General features: G+C 38.3%; 3 protein-coding genes and 1 long non-coding RNA gene across 4 annotated transcripts in view; 2 read left to right on the forward strand and 2 right to left on the reverse strand.

The window, feature by feature from the left end:
• The window catches only part of LOC124416732, a 22,861-nt gene extending 16,356 nt beyond the window's left edge, over positions 1 to 6,505 (forward strand). The window contains exon 3 of the long non-coding RNA XR_006930805.1: positions 6,384 to 6,505. This is a non-coding gene — a long non-coding RNA (uncharacterized LOC124416732). The remainder of the gene's footprint in view (positions 1 to 6,383) is intronic.
• Positions 1 to 10,336, reverse strand: part of LOC124416730 (esterase E4-like) — an 11,888-nt gene extending 1,552 nt beyond the window's left edge. Inside the window, exons 1-4 of the mRNA XM_046897994.1 lie at positions 10,111 to 10,336; positions 7,466 to 7,613; positions 6,983 to 7,328; positions 6,378 to 6,740 (exon numbers count right to left, since the gene is read on the reverse strand). Of these exons, the coding sequence (XP_046753950.1) occupies positions 6,378 to 6,740; positions 6,983 to 7,328; positions 7,466 to 7,613; positions 10,111 to 10,325 (1,072 nt within the window). The 5' untranslated portion in view covers positions 10,326 to 10,336. The remainder of the gene's footprint in view (positions 1 to 6,377; positions 6,741 to 6,982; positions 7,329 to 7,465; positions 7,614 to 10,110) is intronic.
• The window catches only part of LOC124416725 (flotillin-2), a 403,676-nt gene that overhangs the window by 295,494 nt on the left and 84,761 nt on the right, over positions 1 to 23,421 (forward strand). The gene's annotated exons all lie outside the window — the stretch shown is intronic.
• LOC124416727 (esterase E4-like) lies at positions 13,827 to 23,331 on the reverse strand. Its single transcript, XM_046897991.1, has 7 exons — positions 23,015 to 23,331; positions 21,092 to 21,239; positions 20,609 to 20,954; positions 20,020 to 20,382; positions 14,689 to 14,852; positions 14,257 to 14,573; positions 13,827 to 14,187 (listed from the first exon to the last, which is right to left on the reverse strand). Exons 1-7 carry the CDS (start codon positions 23,227 to 23,229, stop codon positions 13,992 to 13,994), a joined length of 1,749 nt encoding a protein of 582 aa, XP_046753947.1. The 5' UTR covers positions 23,230 to 23,331; the 3' UTR covers positions 13,827 to 13,991.

Genomic DNA, 23,421 nt, shown 5'->3' on the forward strand with positions numbered 1-23,421 from the left:
AATTTACAGGCCTTGTCACGTCGCAGTACCACGTGACAAACAAGTGAATCGTCAACGCGTAGACGACTATGCTGTAATGATTCTCGTTTCGGAATTCAATAACTTGTTCCAATTGCAACATTTCTAAAAATTATAAACACTTTATTGCGCAACTCGTGTACAGACTATCGATCTACACTATTAGTCTGCTTTGGTTTATACCAAGTTTACAAAAAGTTTAAATGGAATTACTAGAAAAGAAATGAAATGCTCTAATCGAACACAATTTTATAAGAAACGAAGAAAACATTTCACTCAGCAATGGAATGTCCAACGAGAAAAATTTTGATTCTGTCATATTTGATAGTACGTCTAATGATTAAACTAGGTTTATCTAGGTGATAAATGGTACCGCCAAAATATAGTAATGCCCCGCACTAGTCGACCCCTTAATAGCCCATACCCTTCATTAGTCAACGAATTTGCCCTCCCAAGTCTCGGAAATAGGCCGTCGACATTCTCCTTCGATACCACAGATTTCTCGGGTACCCTGATTAGTCATGCCTCTAGGAACATGCGCACTGCTGAATTTCGTAACAGTCATACTTTTCAACGAACTAAATTTGTGGGGCAATTTTTCAAGGTCTGATTCAACCATTATTTATTCTTAGAGTATACTAAAAAAAATTCCATCGGAATAAATTGTTCTTTAACGTAAAATCATAATCATAAATGTACAGACATAGTAATTGAAAATCAACATGCAGTTATATCTGTTGAGTCTTTTTTGTTTCATTAGCAGCTTTCAAATTTTATCAATAAATTTCACGCGAATGAATAACGTTTCAGATAACTGCACAAATACTGCCTCGATTAAAAATGTGATTATAGGTGCAGTCTGAATTGCTTTTGAATTATTCAAAATTGACATTCGTTACGTCACTATCGTCAATGCTATTCAAGTCATCGATCGATCGAGGAAGCAGGTGTTACGTGCCGATTCACATTTTTGTTTCATTACCCATATGTAATTTATTCAAAACTAATGGCAGTAAGTATCGTTACTCAAAATTTCATTACATAGCAAATTCATCCCTCTTGTAGCCATCGGCAGCGCATCGAGGCAACTACACACTACTGGATAGCGTATATTTTCTCTCTTTCTCCTTCTGTCGGCGACGCTATTTCCTAGGCACACCTATTTATTTGGTGCTTCGTACTAACCGGCCGCCTTATCAGTGCAAGCTGCTCATCTGTAGAAAGGGTTGACACACGGAGAGCTACAGGCGCTCATTTGCAGGCTCGGGCACCTACTTTTGGAATTCTCTCCAATGGAAATTGGAATATTGGAAATATTCAAAGATTTCAAAGTTGTCAACGACACAGTTGAAAGAGGAGTAGCGTTGATTGAGGAACTACTTCCCTCACTCACAAAAGCCGAAGATCAGAGACAATGCCTTGTTGCAAGTAGTGAAACATCATCGAAAGGAGTATTCTACTTTCCAGAAAAGAAAATTGGCTTCAATGTGAAATGGGATCGTATAAGAACTCTCACATTGTTAAATTGGAATTGAGAATTATTGTAAAGAGGTATAGCTTGGCGTGCAAGTGAGCATTTGCATAGGCATACACTATTATTGTAACACGATCCTGTATCGTCTTACACCCTGGAAAAGTGAAGTAAACCTCGAAAAATGAAAATTCAATTCGCCACTTTTGACTAGTGGGTCAGGTATAGAAATGATGAGTGCATTCGAATCCCCAAGCGGAAGGCGTATCTTCTGTACCTGGTGCGCTACTTCAGTTCAGAGTTGACCGGTTTTGAGAATTGCACGCGTCGCCAAAGAGCACAAAAGAAAAGCAGTGAACTGCATCAAAATTCCATACTTCAAGAGCGAATAGCGCGATTTCAATTTTTCAAGACGGATTCGACACCTGAAGGTATGTAGAGAATATATCTGTTTTACTTCAATGAAGAAGTAGTGGTTTACCGCTTCAAATATGGCCTATTCGGTACCTTCCTGAAAACGGTATAATTCCAGAGACTTCATTCCAGACACTTCTTTTTAGTGTATTTTAAAAAAAATGAGAACAATGTGGCAATCGGTATGTATAAAAGAGAATAAGTTTTACAAGAAATATGAATTATGCATTAATGTGCACGTGCCTTTTCCTGTACCTACTACTTCTCAGACACCACCCAATAAGGGTGGTCGCCCCTCCAAGGAGTTTTAGTCACTAAGTCAGGTTGTGAAGGATACAACACTGACGAGTCTAAATGACCCAAAGTTGCATTATCTGCAGACGCTGCACTTTCCTGTTTGATGGTCTGTAAAATATCGAAGACTAATTACCAAAAACTGATATCTCTGAACATTGGACTGCAATGTCGTATTCCTCTCTATGTCGAAGTGGCAGAAGCTAAACGACTGTGTTATCCACCCCGTACGGCTATAATGTTGAGAAGATGTCGCTTATTTGTAACTGGGGCTATGATCGAAGCTCTGAATGAATTGTACATAAACAAAAGTCTCAAGACAACACATCGAACTCATATGTGTTTTTCACTTTGGTCGTGCCATTACAACTCGTGTTTGTCGATAATGAATCGAATGCAAAAATTGTGACTGGTAGGCCGCTAACATAACAGGTTTGGCGTCTTTGGCGATGGGGGATCGAGCGCTGTACGGGAGAAGAAAGTGATAGTACGAACTTCTAAACTTAACTTTATTGAGATCTAAGTTCAACCGGAGACAATCGGCTCGGTACGGGGAGATCTGACTGACTGTTTTTGGTTTCCGAAATATTCCGGCTGTATATCATAGTAGGAGTGGGAATTTTTGGGTTCGAGGGTAGGAGACGGAAGTGAGTAAAAATGCATGGTTTGCGCTTTTCTGATTGGTGGGAAATGTAACGAATTTTGGGATTGGAGGACAAATGAAACGGTAAAGTAACGAGAGTCGGAAAGGATCAGGTAAACGTTAACTATAGGCGAACCAATCGCGGCCGTGCTGTCCAGGCTGGTTACTATCCACATCTGTTGACTAACTGAATATCATAAAAAATAGGAAAAACCCGCGTTGGGGAAATCCTCGTGTCTGAATTTGCTATTGTAAAAAGGCATTTATTGGTTGATTAGAAGGTCCCGAGTGAAGGTATTGTCTTGCCAGATGTGTGCCGGCTTCAGCTGCCGGACAGCGCGGTACGGACTGACCTGGCTAGAGTCATAAACTAGCTCGGCGTGTCCGTACTTCGAAAGTTATTACTTTACTTATTTTAATATAAATGTAACATTATGATTAATTAATACTATCGCGAAAATGAACTAAAACAAAGGAGAGTGGGAAACGCAGTCCCCACACAGGTTTCGAACGAAAACACGGAATCGACTGTAAACGAAGAACGCTGCATCGGAGATCTGTTAAAGACACTTGTATCTTAGAAAACGATACTAAATCAGAACGAAATCTCAGTCAAATTTAATATAATTTTAACGATCTTCGATAAGAAAGTTTGTAATGCATTGACATCTACGAGTTCCTCTCTACGTTTTTATTATGTGGAGCTACATCCAACGACTCAGGTAACATTGAAACTGTTCTACGGAGAAAAGTCAACGAGGACGATTTCAGGGTTCGGACTATCCACATGGCATGGGTGCATACGGTTTCTCGAATGCTGTTTGCATCTGTAGTACTAACTGAAAATCAAAGAATTTTCGAAAACTCTTATGTGTCTTCTATGATAACGGAGGTCAACGAGAATTTAATCAAACGATGCTACGTATGTCTGAAGGCTATTTCAATGGCCGGAAGATTATTACTGACAAATTTCAGGAATATTTATATCCAATATAAGAAGACTGCGCGAATATTTGTAATACTACACTCGTGGTATTATACATCTATTGCAATGCAAAAACTTCTGATCCATGGTCCACAAATAATAGCTCATTTATGACCAAGTCATTCCACGTCAAACGGGACACCCTTTTGACCGTATGATACTTGGAAATTGTCGTGATTCTTTCTATAGATTCTCTGAGCAAAATGAGTGCATCAAAACAATTTTTTTTTTCAACTGGAATGGTTCAAAAGTTACAATGGGTTGTATTTTTGAAAAAAAAAACGGCAAAAAATCGAAATCATCCTCTCGTCTCAACGTTGATCTCTTCGGTCCAGTTATCGTACAGATCGCAGAAAAAACTCATTTCAATGCTCTTAAATCGCACTTTCAATTTATTTATTTCAAATTGATGGTGTTAATGATTTAGCCTTTATCATAAACAATGATATTATTTCAACGTGATTTCCAAGATGAGAATCCCTTTTGAAAATTCTGAAAAAATAGAAGCGTGTCCCTTGATTCATTCTACGAGAAACCTGCAAGTTTGGAAGTGGAGCTCCGACGGAAACTATATTCAAGAAGCGATTGATTCGTGCGTACTGAATACACGACTCAAAACAAGAAAAATTTCCAATAGAAATACGTTCTTAACTAAAATCTTGGAACATATTATTACAAATTTGAAACTAAAGCTCTTGGCTGTGCGAGAGCTACCGTATGTCAAGAATAAGTAGTGAATGCAATGTCCTTATTGATTATATAAATTGAAATAGGTCGCAGATTTATTTACTTAATAACATACTAAATTATAACAAACTCAAAACTCCTCAACGTAAACATCAGAACTATAAGTACATTTGAATGAAATCTTGAAGTACACCGCAAATTGACATTTCTATTGATATTCGATTTACTTGAAAACCAATGCTTCTTCTAACTTCTGACTTTTTTCTTTGAAATAGGCTTTATGCAATGAAATGTCAATGTACCACATACTAACTTCGCTTTCTCGAATCAAGCTTGTTATGCAACCGTTTCTTCCTCATAATCCTCCGATAGAAAAATCCATGTAGTTATTTTTAATATTGTTCTCATTTTTAGCCCAAGAAAAAAATTTGACGGGGCTGTTTATCGGTTATTGTAGTGGTTTTGAACTACTTTTCACGGCTAATCTTTTGAAGACACCCCGAATGCCATCGCAAGGCCCCTTTCCATATGAAGTAGCAAAGAAGTTTCATTTTGCGCTAACTCCAGTCTTCTTCGTGAAGACATACGTTGAAATTTTTTTTTCAATGTTCATACTGGTGGGTTGCAGATCATTGGTTTCAAACAATCTTTGTAATTATTTAATGTCTGCAGCGTATTTGCTGTCAATTGTGCTATTCTTGAACCATCTAACAATAGTGTCACATATTCATGGATCGCACATACACAACCTGAATGAGTCTCACTATCTCCAGAGAGTACGCAGTGCTTGGACCTTAGCTCACAAAACTTTGAAAAGCCGATCTTCAAATCAGGATACTCTTCCTTGAAAGTGCGGTATGTCCCTTTTAAATTGGAAAGTATCAGTCGTTTCTGTTCGCGTATTTTCTGATCATTTTCTTCAACCGAAATATAATTTTTTTACCCGCAATCACACGAGTTTTTATTTGAGGCTTGACTCGGGTAGACCACTTGTTAAATGAAACCTGGTTGGTAGGGAAAGAAAGGCAATTTGAAGAATGATGACAATAAATTAAGTATGATTCGAAAAGTTTGATTTCAACAGAAATAATGATTAAGATTTTCTAACTTGATTTGCCCTGTCGCATGTCGGTTCGAAATAGCTGCCAGGTGAAGGCACAGTAATAATACTCGTTGTCTTACGGAAGTGTGTCGACAAATGTAGGCGCGAGTTCGGTATTCTCAAAGGTAAGTAGACCATGCATCAATAATTCAAGGAAGGCACAGAGTGCGTTCAACTACGGTAAACGGGTGAGTAGTTTTTGAAAAATTGCACGAACTTGGTGCAGTCAATATGAAAGTGCACGAACTGAGTTCATTCAAGGAAAAGGTGCACAATACCAGATGCCTTGAGAATCGTGGATAGACTACGTGCTGTCAAAAACAGGGAGTGGACTCAACTTTAACCAGTTATTAAACCAATAAGGGTCTTATTAACATCTCTTAGTTAGCTTAGCTCGCGCAAATTCGGCGCTGGTCGGATGACAAGTGCCGCTCGCTGGTAGCGCTTTTATAAGAAGCGGTTAGGCGTATCATCGACCGTTCTGGAGTCACTCTGTGACGTCAGAGTTCTAGGAATAGCGAATCCCTGTCTCTCTTATCTCTTACGAAACTACACTCCTAGGCGATTAGTCATCGAGAGTGAGTTTAGTTCATCTGGCCTACTAGACTGTGTTGATGTGCAAGTTCTGTCTATTCGGACGTGGATACGTCATTACATTTTGTTAACTTTCCGAGTGTACTATCGAAATGAACCATTTGATCAACCCGCTGTACTCATGATGTGCTGTTAAATGATCAATCCAAAAGAATTTGCATTCACTTGCCTACAGTGATCCCTATACCTTCATTGTCAACCACACCCATGATACAAGGTAAATCACGAATTTGACCAGCTCTCAGTATATTTGCAGGGCTGTCTGTTAAAAATGCTTCCTCGATGTCTAGCTCATCAGTACAAGCCCACGTGGTAAATGGTTCATAATTCCATACGTGAAACCGTTTGAACACGCCTATAATATCCATGAAGTCTTTTTTCCGTAAACACCTGACGAGGGCATCTGAAGTGTCGTTATAACAGCCAACGTAATCGCCGAGTTCGAATGCGCGCTTTGCGTAGGCAGCCCTGGGCCTGTAGGACCATAGCCCAATGCCAGATCCGCTTTGCATGATGAACTTCTGGAAGAGCCCTGTAATGTCGTGAATTGATTATGTCATTCCGCACTTCAGTCAGTTTCTATTTATTAACTCAACGACAGGAAAACAATCCCTGAGTACGTCGGACTTAATATTGACATGGAATACGTCCTCCCGATTATCGTAAAACTGAGGTCAGCAATCCCCGTGAACGATTTTATTATTCGTCGATCAGATCTGTGGAACCTCACCTCCCGTCATGCATTGGTCGGGTTGGATCTGAATTTATTCTTACCAATCGTTAATTTCGAAAGTGTTAGGAGATGAACGCATGCGCTCCCTGAGCTGTGGCCGAAGAGTGTCACTCGATCAGGGTCACCGTAAAAATGTCTGATGTTACGCTGCACCCATTTCAGGGCAAGAACCTGGTCCTTCAGGCCCCAGTTTCCGGAAGCCACTTTGTCGCCAGTGCTCAAGAATCCCAGAACACCCAGACGATAGTTGAATGTAACAAGAACTACATCTTGGTTCAAAAGGTACAACGGACCGTACACCGATGAGTTGTTAGACCCGAACATGAACTTCCCACCGAAAACGTATGCCATTACCGGAAGCAACGACGAGTTCCCACCGTTGCGTATCTAGATGTGTACGATCCAGAGTCAAATCCAGTAGCGTTTGCTTTACAAGACTTCAGATTTTGATCTCGTGGTTCTATTCTTGCCCAGCGAGCGACTTGCATGCAAATAAGTAAGCCATACTAGATAAAAAGAATTACCTGTGGTGTGAACACGTTCAAATTTAGACAGTCTTCGTCTCCAAGGAGAGTGACATAGTCTATGATATTTGGTTGGGGACACATGTTCCCATCGGTAGTAGCGTTTCGGATTCCCTCCCAACCACCTGCCGGCACGGGGTTGGCGAATCTGTGACGCAAAGAAAATTTGTACAATCGGAATCATAACGAGAGTTGACGAAGGCTGCAACTTCTTTAGTATGAAACATTTCGATGAAAGACAGGTTATTTATCGCTATTGTGACCGTTGACATATGTTTATCATAGGCATTCATCCACCCATAGATTTCCTATTGCGTAACAAACGGGTTTGACAAATAGTCTAATGATTAGTTCCCCAAGCAGCATCTTGCGTAGCCTTATTTCCATACTCGTAGCTGTATTGAAGTGGACTTGATAAAATCATGCAACTCTGGTTCTTAGAATCAGTTTCTGTTCCTATAAGTGTCGTCTGTTACAACGAACAAACTCGTCTACTTGTTGGAAATGAATGAATATTGAGTTTCATGTAGTTCGACTGACGAATGTTACATAAGATTATATGAAAAGAGAGTTATGCCTGTCAGTATTGAATAAACAGTGTGAGCGTAATCTCGCAGCTCACAAGAATGTAAGGAGCAGCAAAATATGTTTATTTGGGTCTGTCTTCTTCTTTTCATAGCTTTTTTGTTCATACAAACACTGTGTTTTCAAGTGTACGCGAGTGTTGAATATCATTTTTCTAATTATAATTATTGCAATGTTTTCCAAAGTATCGAAACTCAATTGAATAGTTGAAAGCTAAAAATACAAAAGTAAGAAACGATATGAAACAGCTTAAAAATTATTCTTCCAATGATGAACTTGATATTAAGAAAAAATGTGCCTAATCAACTGTTTTCAGTACTTTGTTAATGATGTCTTTTCCTAACTAATTCATGGTCCAAATATTGAGGGTTGTACGTACACCTCGGGGGATTAAATAGAACGATTTCCGAGGTACGTTTTTATCAGATTGTACGATCATGGTACAACCTATAGATTTTGTCACTTCCCGTTTCTCTGCTTTCAGAATAAAAAAGTTATGGTAATCACCTCGAAAACGAAGAGTTGAGTTTTCACTAGATCTTAGCGTTTCAACGTCTGAGCATCCCTCCCGACCATTTTCGGAAAGTGATAAAAAGACATATCGATATTTTTTGGCACACCCTTATAAGTATATACATATGTATACTATACTGATGCTGCACTGTGTTAGCCATATTGGATATTTAGTGTAATGTCAGCTGTCAAAAAGATTACGTGTGTTCTGGTGAAATCAGCAATTTTTAAAATGTATCGGAGAATTTTTATAAAATCTCTTTTTAAGAATGCGATAAAGTGCAGCAAAGTTTTACAAATGTCGTACATTTCTTTTGATGATGGTGATTCGGCGATCATCCATGATCATTTTTTTCACTTTTTCCATGATTAGATCGGTTCGTGATGGGCTGAGGCTTTCAAGGTGCTCTTCACCTTCAACATTTTCTCGGGCATCATGCAAACACTTATAACACTCGTAAACCCCTGTTTTAGTCCAAGCAAACTAACCAAAAGCAATGTTTAATATTTCTCAAATTTTGCGGCACTTTCTTCCATTCTTATAACAACATTTAATACAAATTCTCTAATCCATTTCCGAAATCTCCTTTTGGACAGCTGGTGATAGACTAAATATCCAATACGGCTGACACAGTGCAATAACTTTTTAGACGAGTTCATCAACACTACAACAAAAGAATCGTGCGAATCAGAATAATACAACACGCGAAATCACAAAACTCCTGTTATATCTTGAACACCCTCGTATGTGTGTGAGCAATTTTTTTGTCCGAAAATACTTCGAAAACAAGTGTCCGGATTTCAATGATTCTGCTCTAAATATCGGGCGGCTATTCGAAACTTGGAATTGATAACATTGTGGCTTTGATCCGTTCATTACGTTTGAGTTATTTAAATTACATAATTCCCAAAAATCAAATACAAATGACGGATATCCTGAGAATGGGTAAATGGATTTGAATGAAATTCAATACCGTGGGGCGTTTGGGTCGCTCATCACGAATTCAAGCTCAGATTTGTAAAACTTGACTTTGGTGTATCCAATAAGCTGGAAAAAAAACTAAAAACATTTGAAATTTGATGAAAATTGGTACTTGTCGGTTTGTTGGGCTGATTTCGAATCTGAAGTCAGATTGCATAATCGTGAATGGCGATCCACTAAGATGGAAAGAATTGAAAACTATTCCGATTTTGGTATTATTGTTAGACAAATCCAACCAATTTTAATAAATTGTGGATCGTGTTGTTCGTAATGTAATTCCTCACAAATCATCCGGCATGGATGTTCTCTTCGGTCCTTGGTTTATTGCTGTTTTCATCAGAAGTTTTCATTTCGTTTTCATTTCTCATATAATATTTTTTTTTGAAGCTATAAAACGAATAAATTCGTTATTATTCTGCTGAACGCAGTCAAATTGTTTGTGGTACTTTCTATTGTCACCAATGTCATCAGTTCAAAGCTGGTTGAAAGTGTGCCACCTCAGTGGCACGTATGGATGACATAAATCATGGAATCAATACACACTAAATTTATGTACGTCACTAACCTCTTATTTCCTATCGGTGGTTGTCCATAAGGAATTCCCAGAAAAGCCGCCACCTTTCGGCCGTGGATGGTCGTCACTATTTTTCCCCGCAGAGTCCCTTGGGCAGTGGTCACTTCCGGTTCAGTAGTTCCATCGAAGTAACCGTAACTTATCGAGAAAAAAATGCTTAGCAATAGTGAGAAAAAAAGACACACCGCCGCTGAACTTGAAGCCATCGTCGTCACGCGATGTTTCCCGGTGAAAACAAATTCGACTCTGGCGAATCTCGCAGGTGGGATTTCTGTACGGCTTCGAACCGTTCGTCTATCGTAAACGTGTTTGACGTACCAATCGTGAAACAAGATATTCAAGTTGCCCAACGACCGCCTCGCAAACAAAATAACATCCCACAGTAATGATCAAGAGAATTATCAATATCGTTGTGTCCATCATTTATCCCAGTACCACACAACGATGCAATGCGTTAAACCAACTTAGTTATTGGCATCTACTCCTCATCTCACGTTTTAGACTAAACACTGAAAATGAGTGGATTTACTAGAGTCTGATAAAGCAAACAATATTTTCAAGGATTGGTTTCGTTCAGCCTTTTGCAATGCAAACATCTAAAATTAGACTCATTAATCTAGGGGATGATCTGAGAATTTTGAGTCATAGATATAAAAAGAAAATAAACGGTCAGATAAAACTCGGTATGTAATAGAAATGAGTATGTATGTTAGATTGAGAAATTAATTTAATGGACAAATTCTGAGGGAAAAGAGAAATCTTTTTGTAGGATCTGTAAATGACTACGTACAAAAGGTTCTACCAATGTATATTTATTTTGGCTGCCAACATGCGTTCTTCACGAACGCTGGCAAACAACTCACTTACATCTAGCGTCGGATCATACGTATTCGTATGTATCAAATTGTCGTTGATGAAATTGTAGAAATTGAAAAGATGTGAGTAAATAAAAAAGAACTCATGCAGATGATCAAATTGTAGAACAGCTCCATAACTTTATTCGCCGGATGTAGATGGCTTCATGATGAGGCCAATGGATATGGATGTCTTTATCCAGGGTTCCAGATCTGATCAACCACGTCGCCAGGTGTTATACACGTTTCGTTTAACGATGCAACAGGTTACACATTTCAATCTTACTCGTTTGCGAGACTTTGTTTGCTTATTTAACGATACAGCATTCTTCAGCAGTTATAGGTTTCAACGGTTATAAAAATATCTTGAGTTCGATATATCGGGTAGCGGGGGATTACGTAACAACTAGGATTCTCACCTATTGTTTGTTGACCCATTTATCAAATCCACGATGAATAAATTCATTGTGCAGTTCCGATAACTCACCCAAAACAATTTATCCTTCACTCACGTCCTGAGATTCCTGAATAACCAAGGTTAAATACTTATCGGTGATTTTATGTCGCATGCCAAATACAACTCTCACACCTAGGTAATCTGCCTTTGTAACATGTATTATACATATCATAATATAATATAACATATAAGGGTATGTAATAAACGCAATTCACATTTTTTATTCGTCGATTTTTAATCAGGTTACCTGTTTACTAATTGTCACCAGAATCCGACTTCGTCGCAAAAGTATTCGAACTATCTGTCACATTATTCGGTACAGTAGAAAGTCGCTACCGAGTTTAATGTAGTGAACTCAACAACTCGAAACCCAATGAACGATGGTGAATTCACCGAAAAAAATCAAGTTCTAGGTAAATGGAAGGGTGAATACACCACCACGAGTCAGTGACTTAATCTCCATCTTAATCTGTCGCCGATAGAATGATCATTAGCTTGACTATACCAACTAAAAGAGCTCTCTTACATATTGGAAGGTACAACCTCAGCTATATTACCGCAATACACGGTGTGCAAAGTGATGCTGGGACCACCCGTTCGAGCCGTGTAGACTCCTACGCTACCATCCCAAGCTCGTAAAGAGGCATTTATAAGACGCAAAAATAAGCTTAGAGAGTGAAAGGAAATGAATTCATGCGATTGAACTTATTAGGAGGTCCGAGATCCCCTTGCGTTACACTCCGAATCATAGGAGCGCATTGGACGCGAGCAGTTCCTATCATTTTTAACAAAGATCTCCCAACGAACAGTAACCGTTACATTGAAAATCCGGAGTTGAGTTGACGTTTATATCGACTCTCGATTTAGATAAGACGTGACATGACGTTTATCGGGCTATTACTCGAAATTATGTGTTCAGTCTACCGAGGGTATAACATGAAGGTAAAGCATGAATTTGAATACTAGGACCCGCTACTTACAAAAATCAACAGTTCAGTGGCAGAAAGACTAAGGCAATCTGGGCGCGTGACTGTTAATGCATTTCGTGACATCCAAGGGTCCGACAGGTAGAAGCACTGAAATACGATCCGCAATGCTTTTCCAGTAAAAAACGTTTTGCGCTTTAGTTTGAAACATTGAATCGAATTCAAACGCTTTTGACAGGCAGAATGAGCGAAATACGATCGGCGATACATTGCCGTCACCTCAATAGGTTGTGAGTAGAATCGATTCGCTTGATAGATCGATTAATTAGACTCCATTTATCTATAACAACAAGAACAATACGAAAGGACTTGAATGCAAGAAATAGTTGATGAACGATTTAATTCAGGAGATCACCATTTATCGTAGTCTCACGATCAGGCGGAACAGTGATTCTTTGAAAACAATTGAAACAGATATTATAGCTGCCCTCTACCACATAATTTTAACTGACGAACATCTGCGGCATTCTGGTTCCCTCACAAGAAGCGAAATCTTGGAACATGTTGAATGGCTATCGACGCAAAGCTACTCTTTGACACGTGACGCGCTGGCTGTGTATCGGTAGATTGAGGGGAAGGGGTGAAAGAATAGAAGAAAAGAAAAAGTAGAAGAAAAGAAAAAAAAAGAATAGTCATAAAGGAGAATTGAAAAAGGAAGTAGGAAGATAGGTGGAGAAGAAAGAACAAATCCTGAGAAGGACGGATTGTGCGTGAATACGCCTCTTATTGGTGCAGGAGCGTTGTTGTTTCGACTGGTAGGCTGCGTTCGCAATGTCTGAATGAATGTCTGGATGAATGTGTCGATCCCGGCCGGCGGCCTTTAGCATGTGAGCATCGGGCCAGGGGGTTGCGGGTAACATCTTCATCAAGATGTTGCTGAGCTATCCAACCGATTTTCGAAGATCCAATGTTCCGAAAATTCATTTCAACAATTGTTAGAGGATATGCTCCTATCTGCAAGCGAGGGTGACAATGACGTCATCCGGCGGATAGGACCTGGATGAGATCAAAGTGGTGTAAGTATCGTTGACATTGCTACTAATATTGGCACAAAGCGTACGGTATGTACAGGCCTGAAGTAGACTCACATTTACCAGTTAACGCCACCGTACACGCAAGTCGGTCATATTCTGGCTATCGCAATGTTCATTGTTGGAAAGTTTTTTGAAGGACATGAAAAACAAATAACTTGAAATAAACCACATGAGAAAATAGCCTTGGCAAATTGATTAAATGACCGTATTATCGATTTCATCAATATTTTCAAGTGTCATCGTAATGAATGAAAAGTTTGCAAATGGTAGGTTTTACATATACAGTTTGATATTATGACAAAAATCCAAAAATAAATTTTGTTTCAAGCAACAATAACGCCAAGTAATGTGTTCTTGTAATTGAAATACTATTATCGAAATACATTTTTCAATCGCGCTTTCGTATCATACAAAAAGGTATCTGGATATTTTTGTTCCACATTGCATGGAGAATTGCGATGATCGCGGCATTTTTACAGGAATGCTGCGTTTAATCGGTCGATGAAGACTGACTGTGGAATCTTCTTAAAGCGATGGCACGTTAGTTGACCGTCACAATGGCTTCTGCCTCTGTCGTTCTTCTTTCCAAGTTAGCCCAAAATTGCATTCGCTCTCTTAAAAAGACATATTTCATCTCTAGCGTGATTTCGTATTTGTTTCCTATCTGAAGGTAATTGTCCTTTACCGAGTACGGCGTCCATATTGTGTTTTCAGAAAAAAACTGGGTTGAAGGTTTACTGAAAATAAGTACATTAGTTGTAAATCATCTGCATCATCAGGTATTCTGATACTTGACAAAAACCTACCCGTGAGTCGCAAAAGATGTCCACAATTGCACAAGAGTTTCCATCATTTGTAGATCTTTTGTATTCCAGGTTTTGTTGAGTGCTAAAAGGACATTAAAGTCTACGTATGGAAAAATGTAACCAAGATCATCAGCGTGTGCTACGCCGTAGTCCACCAAAGTTTTGCCGTAAAGATAAGTGTTACTCCAGGTGCCCCGATAATTGAAGGTGTAGAAATATTGGGGATTCGCTGCCAATACAAACTGGTGTAAGAGGGAGGAGTACATCGGATAGGTGAACAAAGCATCGCCGACGAGTGACGTCAAGTTACTCAGGAACTGCAAGAGAAGGGAATCGTGAATGGTGTATCACCTGCACTTTCAATTATCTATTCGGTACGATATGAATAATGAGAGCACATTTACCTAACGACTTGAATATCTTATCACCTACCTCATTTCTATTCATTTTTCCAATTTTATTGAAATAGTACGACTTGGCGGCCTTGACCCAAGCGGCTCCGGAGTCCGGTTTATATGACCAGTACAGTATAGTCGACAGCAAGTAATCAAAGTTTCCCAAAAATTGCTCAAATAATTCCTCATTTTCATACAACTCTGGTGAAATGGGTAAAATGATTCTATATTAAAATAGACGTGAGAGTCAAAGATAATTATCACAGAGTGAGAACCTTAAAAATTTTTTGAAGCTTCCAAATTATACGCAGAAGTTTTTATTCATCTGATGTTTAAATAACGTAAATCGTCAGCCGTATGGAATCCATCATGTTACACCACTTTTCAATTTTCATCAGCTAAGTTAACGTCGGAGAAATATTTGTTTCAGCTCGAAATAACTTTCTTCAATTTGAAGGTATTTTTACATTTCTGTGTCGAAAGTCGGAATGTCGAAAAAATAGGTTCTTCGAAAGTTGCCGATCTATCTGTCAGTCCATCTCAAAAATGGTTTCACAAGAAAATCTGAAATTTACAGGCCTTCTCACGTCGCAGCACTATATGACAAACAAGTGAATCGTCAACGCATAGTTGGCTATGCTGTCATGAGTCTCATTTCGAAATTCAATACCTTGTTGCCTTTGCAGCATTTCGAAAAAGTATAAACATTTTACTGCGCAACTCGTATACGGACTTTCGATCCACACTATCAATCCGAATTGGTTTGCACAAATTTCAGAGAACGTTTACATAGAATTACCATAAAAAGAATGAAATGCTTTAATAGAACACAGTTTCATGAGAAACGAATAAAACATTTCACCCAGCAAACTAATATCCAACGACAAAAATGTTGATCATACTCGATAATCCGTCTAGTGATTGAATTAGGTTTTTCAGGTGATGCATGGTAACGTCAAAAATACAATAATATTCCACTCTAGTCGACCCCTCAATAGCCCAAACCCCTCACTAGTCAACGAATTTGCCATCTCACGACCCGGAGTTCAAAACTCCGGATTTGTCATCTCAAAACCAACATGCAGTTATATCTATTGGGTCTCTTTTGTCCCATTAGCAGCTTTTAAATTTGATAAATTATGTTCACACGAATGAATACCGTTTCCGATAACTGCGCGAATACTGCACTGATTACAAATGTGATTATACGTGCAGACTTAATTGCTTTCCACGTATCTAGATAACTTCTTGACTGCAGCTAAGACTAGTTGGGTTACACATCTTCGTCTTCATCGATTTCGTTCTCCCTACATTCTTCCACGTCTTGCCCTTTGGCGTCCATGTCATCAGCTATTAACAGTTTATAGTTTCGGCATCGATTAAACACACACCCATCCTGGGTCTGCTGCATATTCATCTAGCTGTGCCTGTGTCTCTTCGACGGAACAACCTCCGTAATCTCGACCTTGCATAGCATATTTATGGGTTCCTCATCGTCGAATAAGGTAGAACCATCTATAAAGTGTCTCTTCTATCAGCAAAGACTTTATTCCAATCCGTGTGCAGATTCGTGGCTCTTTGAACTCCAAGTATTCTCAATGCATATGCGACAGTCAGTGAAATTTATCTTCAGTAACGAAACTAAATTAACCTATTTCTTTTCTATGAAAATTGCATGGAGCACTTCGTTTCTATAGATTTTTTTCATTTCAATGATTACTGTCTGGTTCATCAGCTACATAAGTGCCGTTACGTTAGGTGTGACAAATACGTAATTTGGCAAGCATCGACAATTAGTGATGTAACGAATATTCGCATCCACAAATACCGTGCGAATGTGATTGTCACAAATACTTAATATTTTTCTTATCAAAATTGTTGAAACACTGTAAAATAAGACAGAAAATATCAGTTTAATAATGAAATTTTAATAAAAAAGTTTTTCTTCACGTTTGAATCACCATCTAACCTCAAAATTAATTTTTTTCTGTTATCTATTTGTCGTTAATTAATCAAACAAATAATCGGCTTGGTTCTGATCAGCCCAGCAATCTCCGGAATAAGATGCAAATGATTCTCATGTGTGCGTGCAATTTGCATGGTTTACCTGTCCCTCAGTCAGCTGTCAACTCTTAACCGTAGAGAAATGGCTCGAGATTTAAAAATGGATATTCTCATTCACATATGCATTTGCTAATATTGGAAATTGTTGTAATTCTTTCTGGAAATCCTCTGAGAAAAATGAGTGCATCAAACATTCATTCATTTTTTGTTCAACTCGAAAGGTCCAAAAGTTACATGAGGTTAAATTTTCGAAAAATCGGCAAAAAATCAAAATCATGCATTAATTTTGACATCTCCGTTTTTCTTCGTCGTACAAATTGTAGCAACAACTCATTTCAAAGCACTTAAATCGTACTTTCATTTTATTTATTTTAAATTCATGAATTTAATGATTTTCCATTCATTGTAAACAATTATATCTTTTGAACATTACTGTTATTCAAACTCAATATTCTTATGGCTTTTATTATGATAAATGTTCTTCAGATTTTTAACTCATTATGAAGTATTTAATATTGTCGACGAGACTCGCTTTTGGTTGAGAATTTATAGCTGACACATCCTTACAATTAGTTCAACCGGGAACATCACCCATCAGTAAAGGATAATTCTTGCACAAGTAATATCCCTAAGACAAATTGAAAAAATTGCACGAGACACTAGCTTCAAAGGTATTTCGTATTGAAGATGAAATTAAAACGGAATCTGTAAAACTTTTATTTTTTTTTGAAGAAGATTTGAAGAACGGCTTTTCAAAGTTTTGTGAGCTAAGGCCAGAACACTTCGTACTCTCTGGAGATAGTGAGACTCATTCGGTTTGTGTATGCGTGATCCATGAAAATGTGAAACTATTGTTAGATGGCGCAAGAATAGCACGATTGACAGCAAATACGCCGCAGACATTAAATAATTACAAAGATTGTTTGAAATGAATGATCTGCACCCACCAGCACCAAAATGTCATCTGAAGCAGTGTATAAGTTGTCCAGGCAGCGAAAATGCAGTGAAGCAGTTGAAAAAATCATTTGAGGAGGAATCGATTGATACCCTGACATACAGACAGTGGGTTTCAGTACTTTCAGTGGATAGAACAAATCTCGAAACTATAAAATTTTTTGAAAAATTTCCGAGTACAACTGGAATCGCCGGTGACACATGCATTTATTGCTCAACAGCAGGTTTAAAGAAAAGCATGATTTGGATTTTTAGCGGTTTTTTTAAGAATTCAACCCCTTGTTACTTTTGAATATATTTGGTACATTTTTGGCCAAGTCCGTCCCGCTTGACGTGGAATGACACTATCACCCTCGGCCAACCATCCGAAGATTCTCAAAAAGCCAGAAACAAAGACGTCGAAAGTATTGGAAAAAATTTATCACGAAAGTGTTCGAAATTCAAAACAATGGAACATGTTTTTAATCGGCTCGTGGTAACATCAAATCCGTGCCTTTAAAGTGTCCCTTAATTACCCCGGATAAAATGCGCAGTCTATCTGTGGAAACTGTAATGGTATTTTTGATTTCAAGTTTGTGATCTGCGACCTCGAAAACCTGTGCAAACAAGACTTTGTTTAAATCGAAGTTCATGTGACGTTTACTCCTCTTTCACGGGATTTCGTCTCACTGTGCTTCGTAAGACTACGAATGCCATGAAGTTTCTTGAAGCGCTCAATCCGACGATTATTCGCCTTAAACTTGAATTTTGCACCAAAAATGTGTTGATAGTATAGTAAGACTTCTTTCAGCTCAAATCGCTTGTGCGATAAGTTCGCCTAAGGTTCTCTGTTGTACGAATCACTTGTAAATTTCATATCCAAATTCACCATCTTCGTCGTTTGTGATTCTCTTTTTCTTCGTACCTACTTCCATGCTTCTTGGTCTTGGAAAATACTGAATTATGTTTTCTTCATTTTTTTCAGAGTCGGATCTGTCGATACCGTAATCATGCGTAAGCCTATGGCCCGAGTCAGCAATATCCAACCGATTGAAAATTGTTACTTTCTAATCGATGGTCAGCCTTTTCCTTTTCTTTTATTTTCCTCGCTCACTCTGCAAGTAACAAGAAACATTCGTTGGAAAAATCATTAAACGACCATATGAGGTATTCAATGAACTGGAACTGTAATTTTAAACCGAACGTGAAAAATAATACATCATTTCACAAGATAACAAAGTCGACTTCTATTTCTGTGTTGCGTACAGTACTTTATTTTCGATTCAACTCTAAAAATTACTCCCACCAAATGCCACATACTGATAGCCAAATTACTACACACCGATTTGTAACATATTCTATCGTATTAGCGCGAAATAAGTAGACCCGAAAAAGTTAAAAGGGAACAATATTCCGCTTATTGAAACCGTTTATCTGGGTTGAGCGAAAAAGAAACAGTCGATGAATGAGCGTGGGAAAGAACAAGAGGCGAATGTTCAAACGGATGTGCAGAATGTGTCTTGATCTTTGCACTTTGGAAACCGCGTATGTGAACAAGAATTTTTTGAATAATTGATATTCATGAAAATTTCTTTCTTTTCCAAAGACCCGTAGTTCAAGAACAAGTGGCAAGCTAAGGTGAAGCTAGTTTGGATTCAGTCTTCTGCAGATTGCAACATACTTCTAATATTTCTGTAAGACCTCCGACGGAGTCGTAGTTTAGTACGATAGCAAAAAATACAAATTTATCAACTTACCTTCACTTATTTGTATTCGACGATCGTCCTCTTTTTTATTTTCATTTAACCACTGGCTGCAGTGAGTATGTAAATATGTTTATGCCCAATTCGATGAAATGTTCACTTTTTTGGCCTGATAAGCGGAAGAAAAGTAGCTCTTTTCTCCCGGTAATAAGTATTTTAGTTTTTCGAGTATTCTCTTCTTTTTCCAGATTTGAATTATTTCTTTCTGTATTATCACGGACTTTTAATAATATTCTAGTTTTCAAACCAACGAAACCATCACATTTAAAAGTCACAATAATTTTTTATATGAAAGTGTTTTGATTCGTTTTTTTCTCTGTTTTAATATTTGTTTTACCGAAAAAACAAAAACTTCAGTAAAGTTTCGAAATTCAATTGTGGAACTATCAATTGTGTATGTTAAGTTCCGTCTATTCGCGTAGAGATGCGCACTATTGAGGGGCTTGACGATCCCGATGAATTGACTACTGCGCGGGGAATTACTGTACTGTTTTTACGGGTTCTTTACTGCCATTTGCTTGACTTCAAAGAACTCAATTATTTGATCAATCTGCTTTATTCATAATGCGCTGGCGAATGATCGACCCAAAGAATTTGCATTTACTTACCTATCGTGTTCGATATACCTTCATTGTCGACAACACCCATGATACAAGGTAAATCACGAATCTGACCAGCTCTCAGTATATTTGCAGGATTGGTTGTTAAAAATGCTCCCTCGATGTTTGGCTCATCAGTACAAGCCCATGTGGTGTATGGTTCATTACGCCATTTGAAAAACCGTTTAAACACGCTTACAATATCCGAGAATTTTTTTTTGCGCAAACAGCTGATGAGGGAATCCGAAGTGTCATTATAACAGCCAACATAATCGCCAAGTTCGAATGCGCGCTTCGCGTAGGCAGGCCTGGGTTTGTAGGCCCAAGGCGAAAGGCCAGATCCGCTTTGCATGATGAACTTATGGAAGAGCCCTGTAATGTCGTAAATTGATTACGTCATGTTTCAGCGTTCCAGTCAATCTATGTTCATCAATTCATCGGCGTAAAAACAATCTTTGAGTAGGTTGAACTTGATTCTCAATTATTGTAAAAGTGAGATCAGTCATTCCGGTAGAAGATTTCCTTTTTCATCGATGAAATCTATTAAATATTACCTTCCGCCATGCATCGGTCGGGTTGGATCTGAATTCAATCTTACCGAAGGTCAATTTCGAAAGCGTCAGGAGATGAACGCAGGCGCTCCCTGAACTGTGGCCGAATAGTGTCACTCGATCAGGGTCACCCTGAAAGTATCTGATATTACGCTGTATCCACTTAAGAGCAAGGACCTGATCCTTTAGGCCCCAGTTTCCGGAAGCCACTTCGTCGCCAGTGCTCAAGAACCCCAGAGCACCCAATCGATAGTTGAAGGTGACGAGAACTACATCGTGGTTCAAAAAGTAAATCGGGTTGTACACCGATGAGTCGATGGACCCCAACATGAACCTCCCACCAAAAACGTATGCCATTACCGGAAGTAGCGGGGAGTTCTTACCGTCGCTTATCTAGATGTGTAGGATTCAGGATCAAATCCAGTAACGTTTATTTCACAAGACTTCAGATTTTGAGCTCGTGGATATATTCTCGCCTAACCAGCGACTTGCATGCAAATAAGCGAGCCTTACTATATAAAAAGATTTACCTGCGGTGTGAACACGTTCAGGTTCAGACAGTCTTCATCCCCAACGACAGTGATATAATCTTCGATATTCATTTGGGGACACCTGCTTCCATCGGCAGTAGCGTTTCGAATTCCTTCCCAACCACCCGCTGGCTGGGGGTTGGCGAATCTATGACGCAAAAAGAATTTGTGCAATCGGAATCATGACGATAGTTGACGAAGGCTGCAACTACTTTACTATCAAACATTTTGATGGAAAGCATGATTGTTTATCACAAGACTTTGCTATTGTAAGCATTGATGTATATTCATCATTGGCATTCATTTACATTCAGCTTTGACATTCAGTCTAACGATTGGTTACCCCAAGCGGCACGTTGCGTACCTTTATTCTAAGACTTGTAGCAGTACTTATGTGAACTTAATAAAATCGTGCAACGCTAGTTCTTTGAATCAGTTTCTGTTTATAACCAGCTCATCCGTTTTAAGAAACAAACGCGTTCCTTGCTGCAAATGAATGGATATTTAGTTTCACGTAGTTCGACTGACGAACGGCAGATAAGATTACACAAAAACAGAGTTCGGTTTGTCAGTATTGTATAGACAGTATAAGCGTCATGACATGGACTCAAAAAAATGTAAGGAACTGCAAAATATGTTTATCTATGTATATCTACTTCTTTTGATAGCTTTTTCTCTTTACACAAACACTGTGTTTCCGAGTGTACACGAGTATTCAACATCATTCTTTCGAACGAAACAGCTGAAAAATCATTCTTCAATTGATGATTTTGCTAACAGTAAAAAAATACGCAATCAACTGTTTTCAGCACTCTCTTACTGATGCATTCTTCTGTCTAATTCGTAGTCTATATATTAAGAGATGTATGCACACCTCGGGGGGTTAGTCTAAACGATATTCCAAAACCATTCTTATTATAGAGCTAGACCTAAATAATCAGACTGACATTTCTTGAGATATCGAACTCTAACTTACTTGTCGTATAAAATTTTTATGGTTCATTGAGTCAAACGTTTTAACATAATATAACCAATGAACATGATGGTTTATTGAATCAAACGTTTCAAATTATTGATATTCCAATGAAGAACATCGAATGGATCGAATCTAATGGACAAAAATCGAACTTAAAAGGTTAGATTTGCAAAATTTAAATTTGGTTACTCAATGAAGCGGAAAAAAACTACCAAACTTCCAAAACTCGTAATAGTAGATCCATTGTAGTGGTTAAGAATACAACAAAATTGTCATATTTTCATATAAAATGGTATCCGAAGGCTTTAAGAGAGTTAATCACGAATTTGAATTCGTAACACGAAATTCGAATTCAATACTATTCTTTTTTCCTTCATAAACTTGCAATCTGCGGTGTAAGAACGGGAAGTTCGGAGGCTAGCTCATGGCCAGTCTACAGCCACTTGTTTGATAAGTAAAGATTTTAAATCAACATATTACAATATGAAAAATTCTTATCCTAAAAAAAAAAAGAAAAATTGCCAAAATTTCTTTTAAATTTTTTCACTCTAAAATACATGTAGCCCTTAGATTTTTTCACATTTTCAAACATGTTTTATTCTTAGATAAATTCGGGCAATTTTAATGAATTGTGGATCGTTATGTTCGTGAACTAATTCTCTATGAATCCTTCAGTCTGCATGATCTCGTCGATCCTCGGTTTATCGCTGTTATCATCAGAAGTTTTCATTTTGTTTTCATTTCTTGGATAGTATTTTTTATTTGACGCTATAAAACGAACACAATTCGTTATTATTTCACTGAACGCAGTCAATTAGTTTATGGAAGTTTCTATGCAACCCAGTTTCATAAGTTCATAACTAGTTGGAAGTGAGTCACTTCAGTGGCATGTACGGATAAAAAAAATCATGGAATCAACAAGCACTAAATTTATGTACATCACTAACCTCTTATTTCCTATCGGTGGTTGTCCATAAGGAATTCCCAGAAAGGCCGCCACGTTTCGGCCGTGAGTGGTGGTCACTATTTTTCCCCGCAGAGTCCCTTGGGCAGTGGTCACTTCCGGTTCAGTAGTTCCATCGAAGTAACCGTAACTTGTCGAGAAAAAAATGCCTAGGAATAGTGAGAAAAATAGACACACCGCCCCTGAACTTGAAGCCATCGTCGTCACGCGATGTTGTCCTATGAGAACAAACTCTACTCTGGTGAATCTAGCAGGTGGTATTCTTACACGGCTTCGAACTGTTTGTCTGTCGCGAACGTGTTCGACGAGCCAATCGTCAAACAAGATCTTCAAGTTGTCCAACGCCCGTCTCGCAAACAAAATAACATTCCACCGTAATAGTCAAGAGTA

This window comes from Diprion similis, chromosome 3 (assembly GCF_021155765.1).
Source record: "Diprion similis isolate iyDipSimi1 chromosome 3, iyDipSimi1.1, whole genome shotgun sequence".
Classification (NCBI taxonomy): domain Eukaryota; kingdom Metazoa; phylum Arthropoda; class Insecta; order Hymenoptera; family Diprionidae; genus Diprion; species Diprion similis.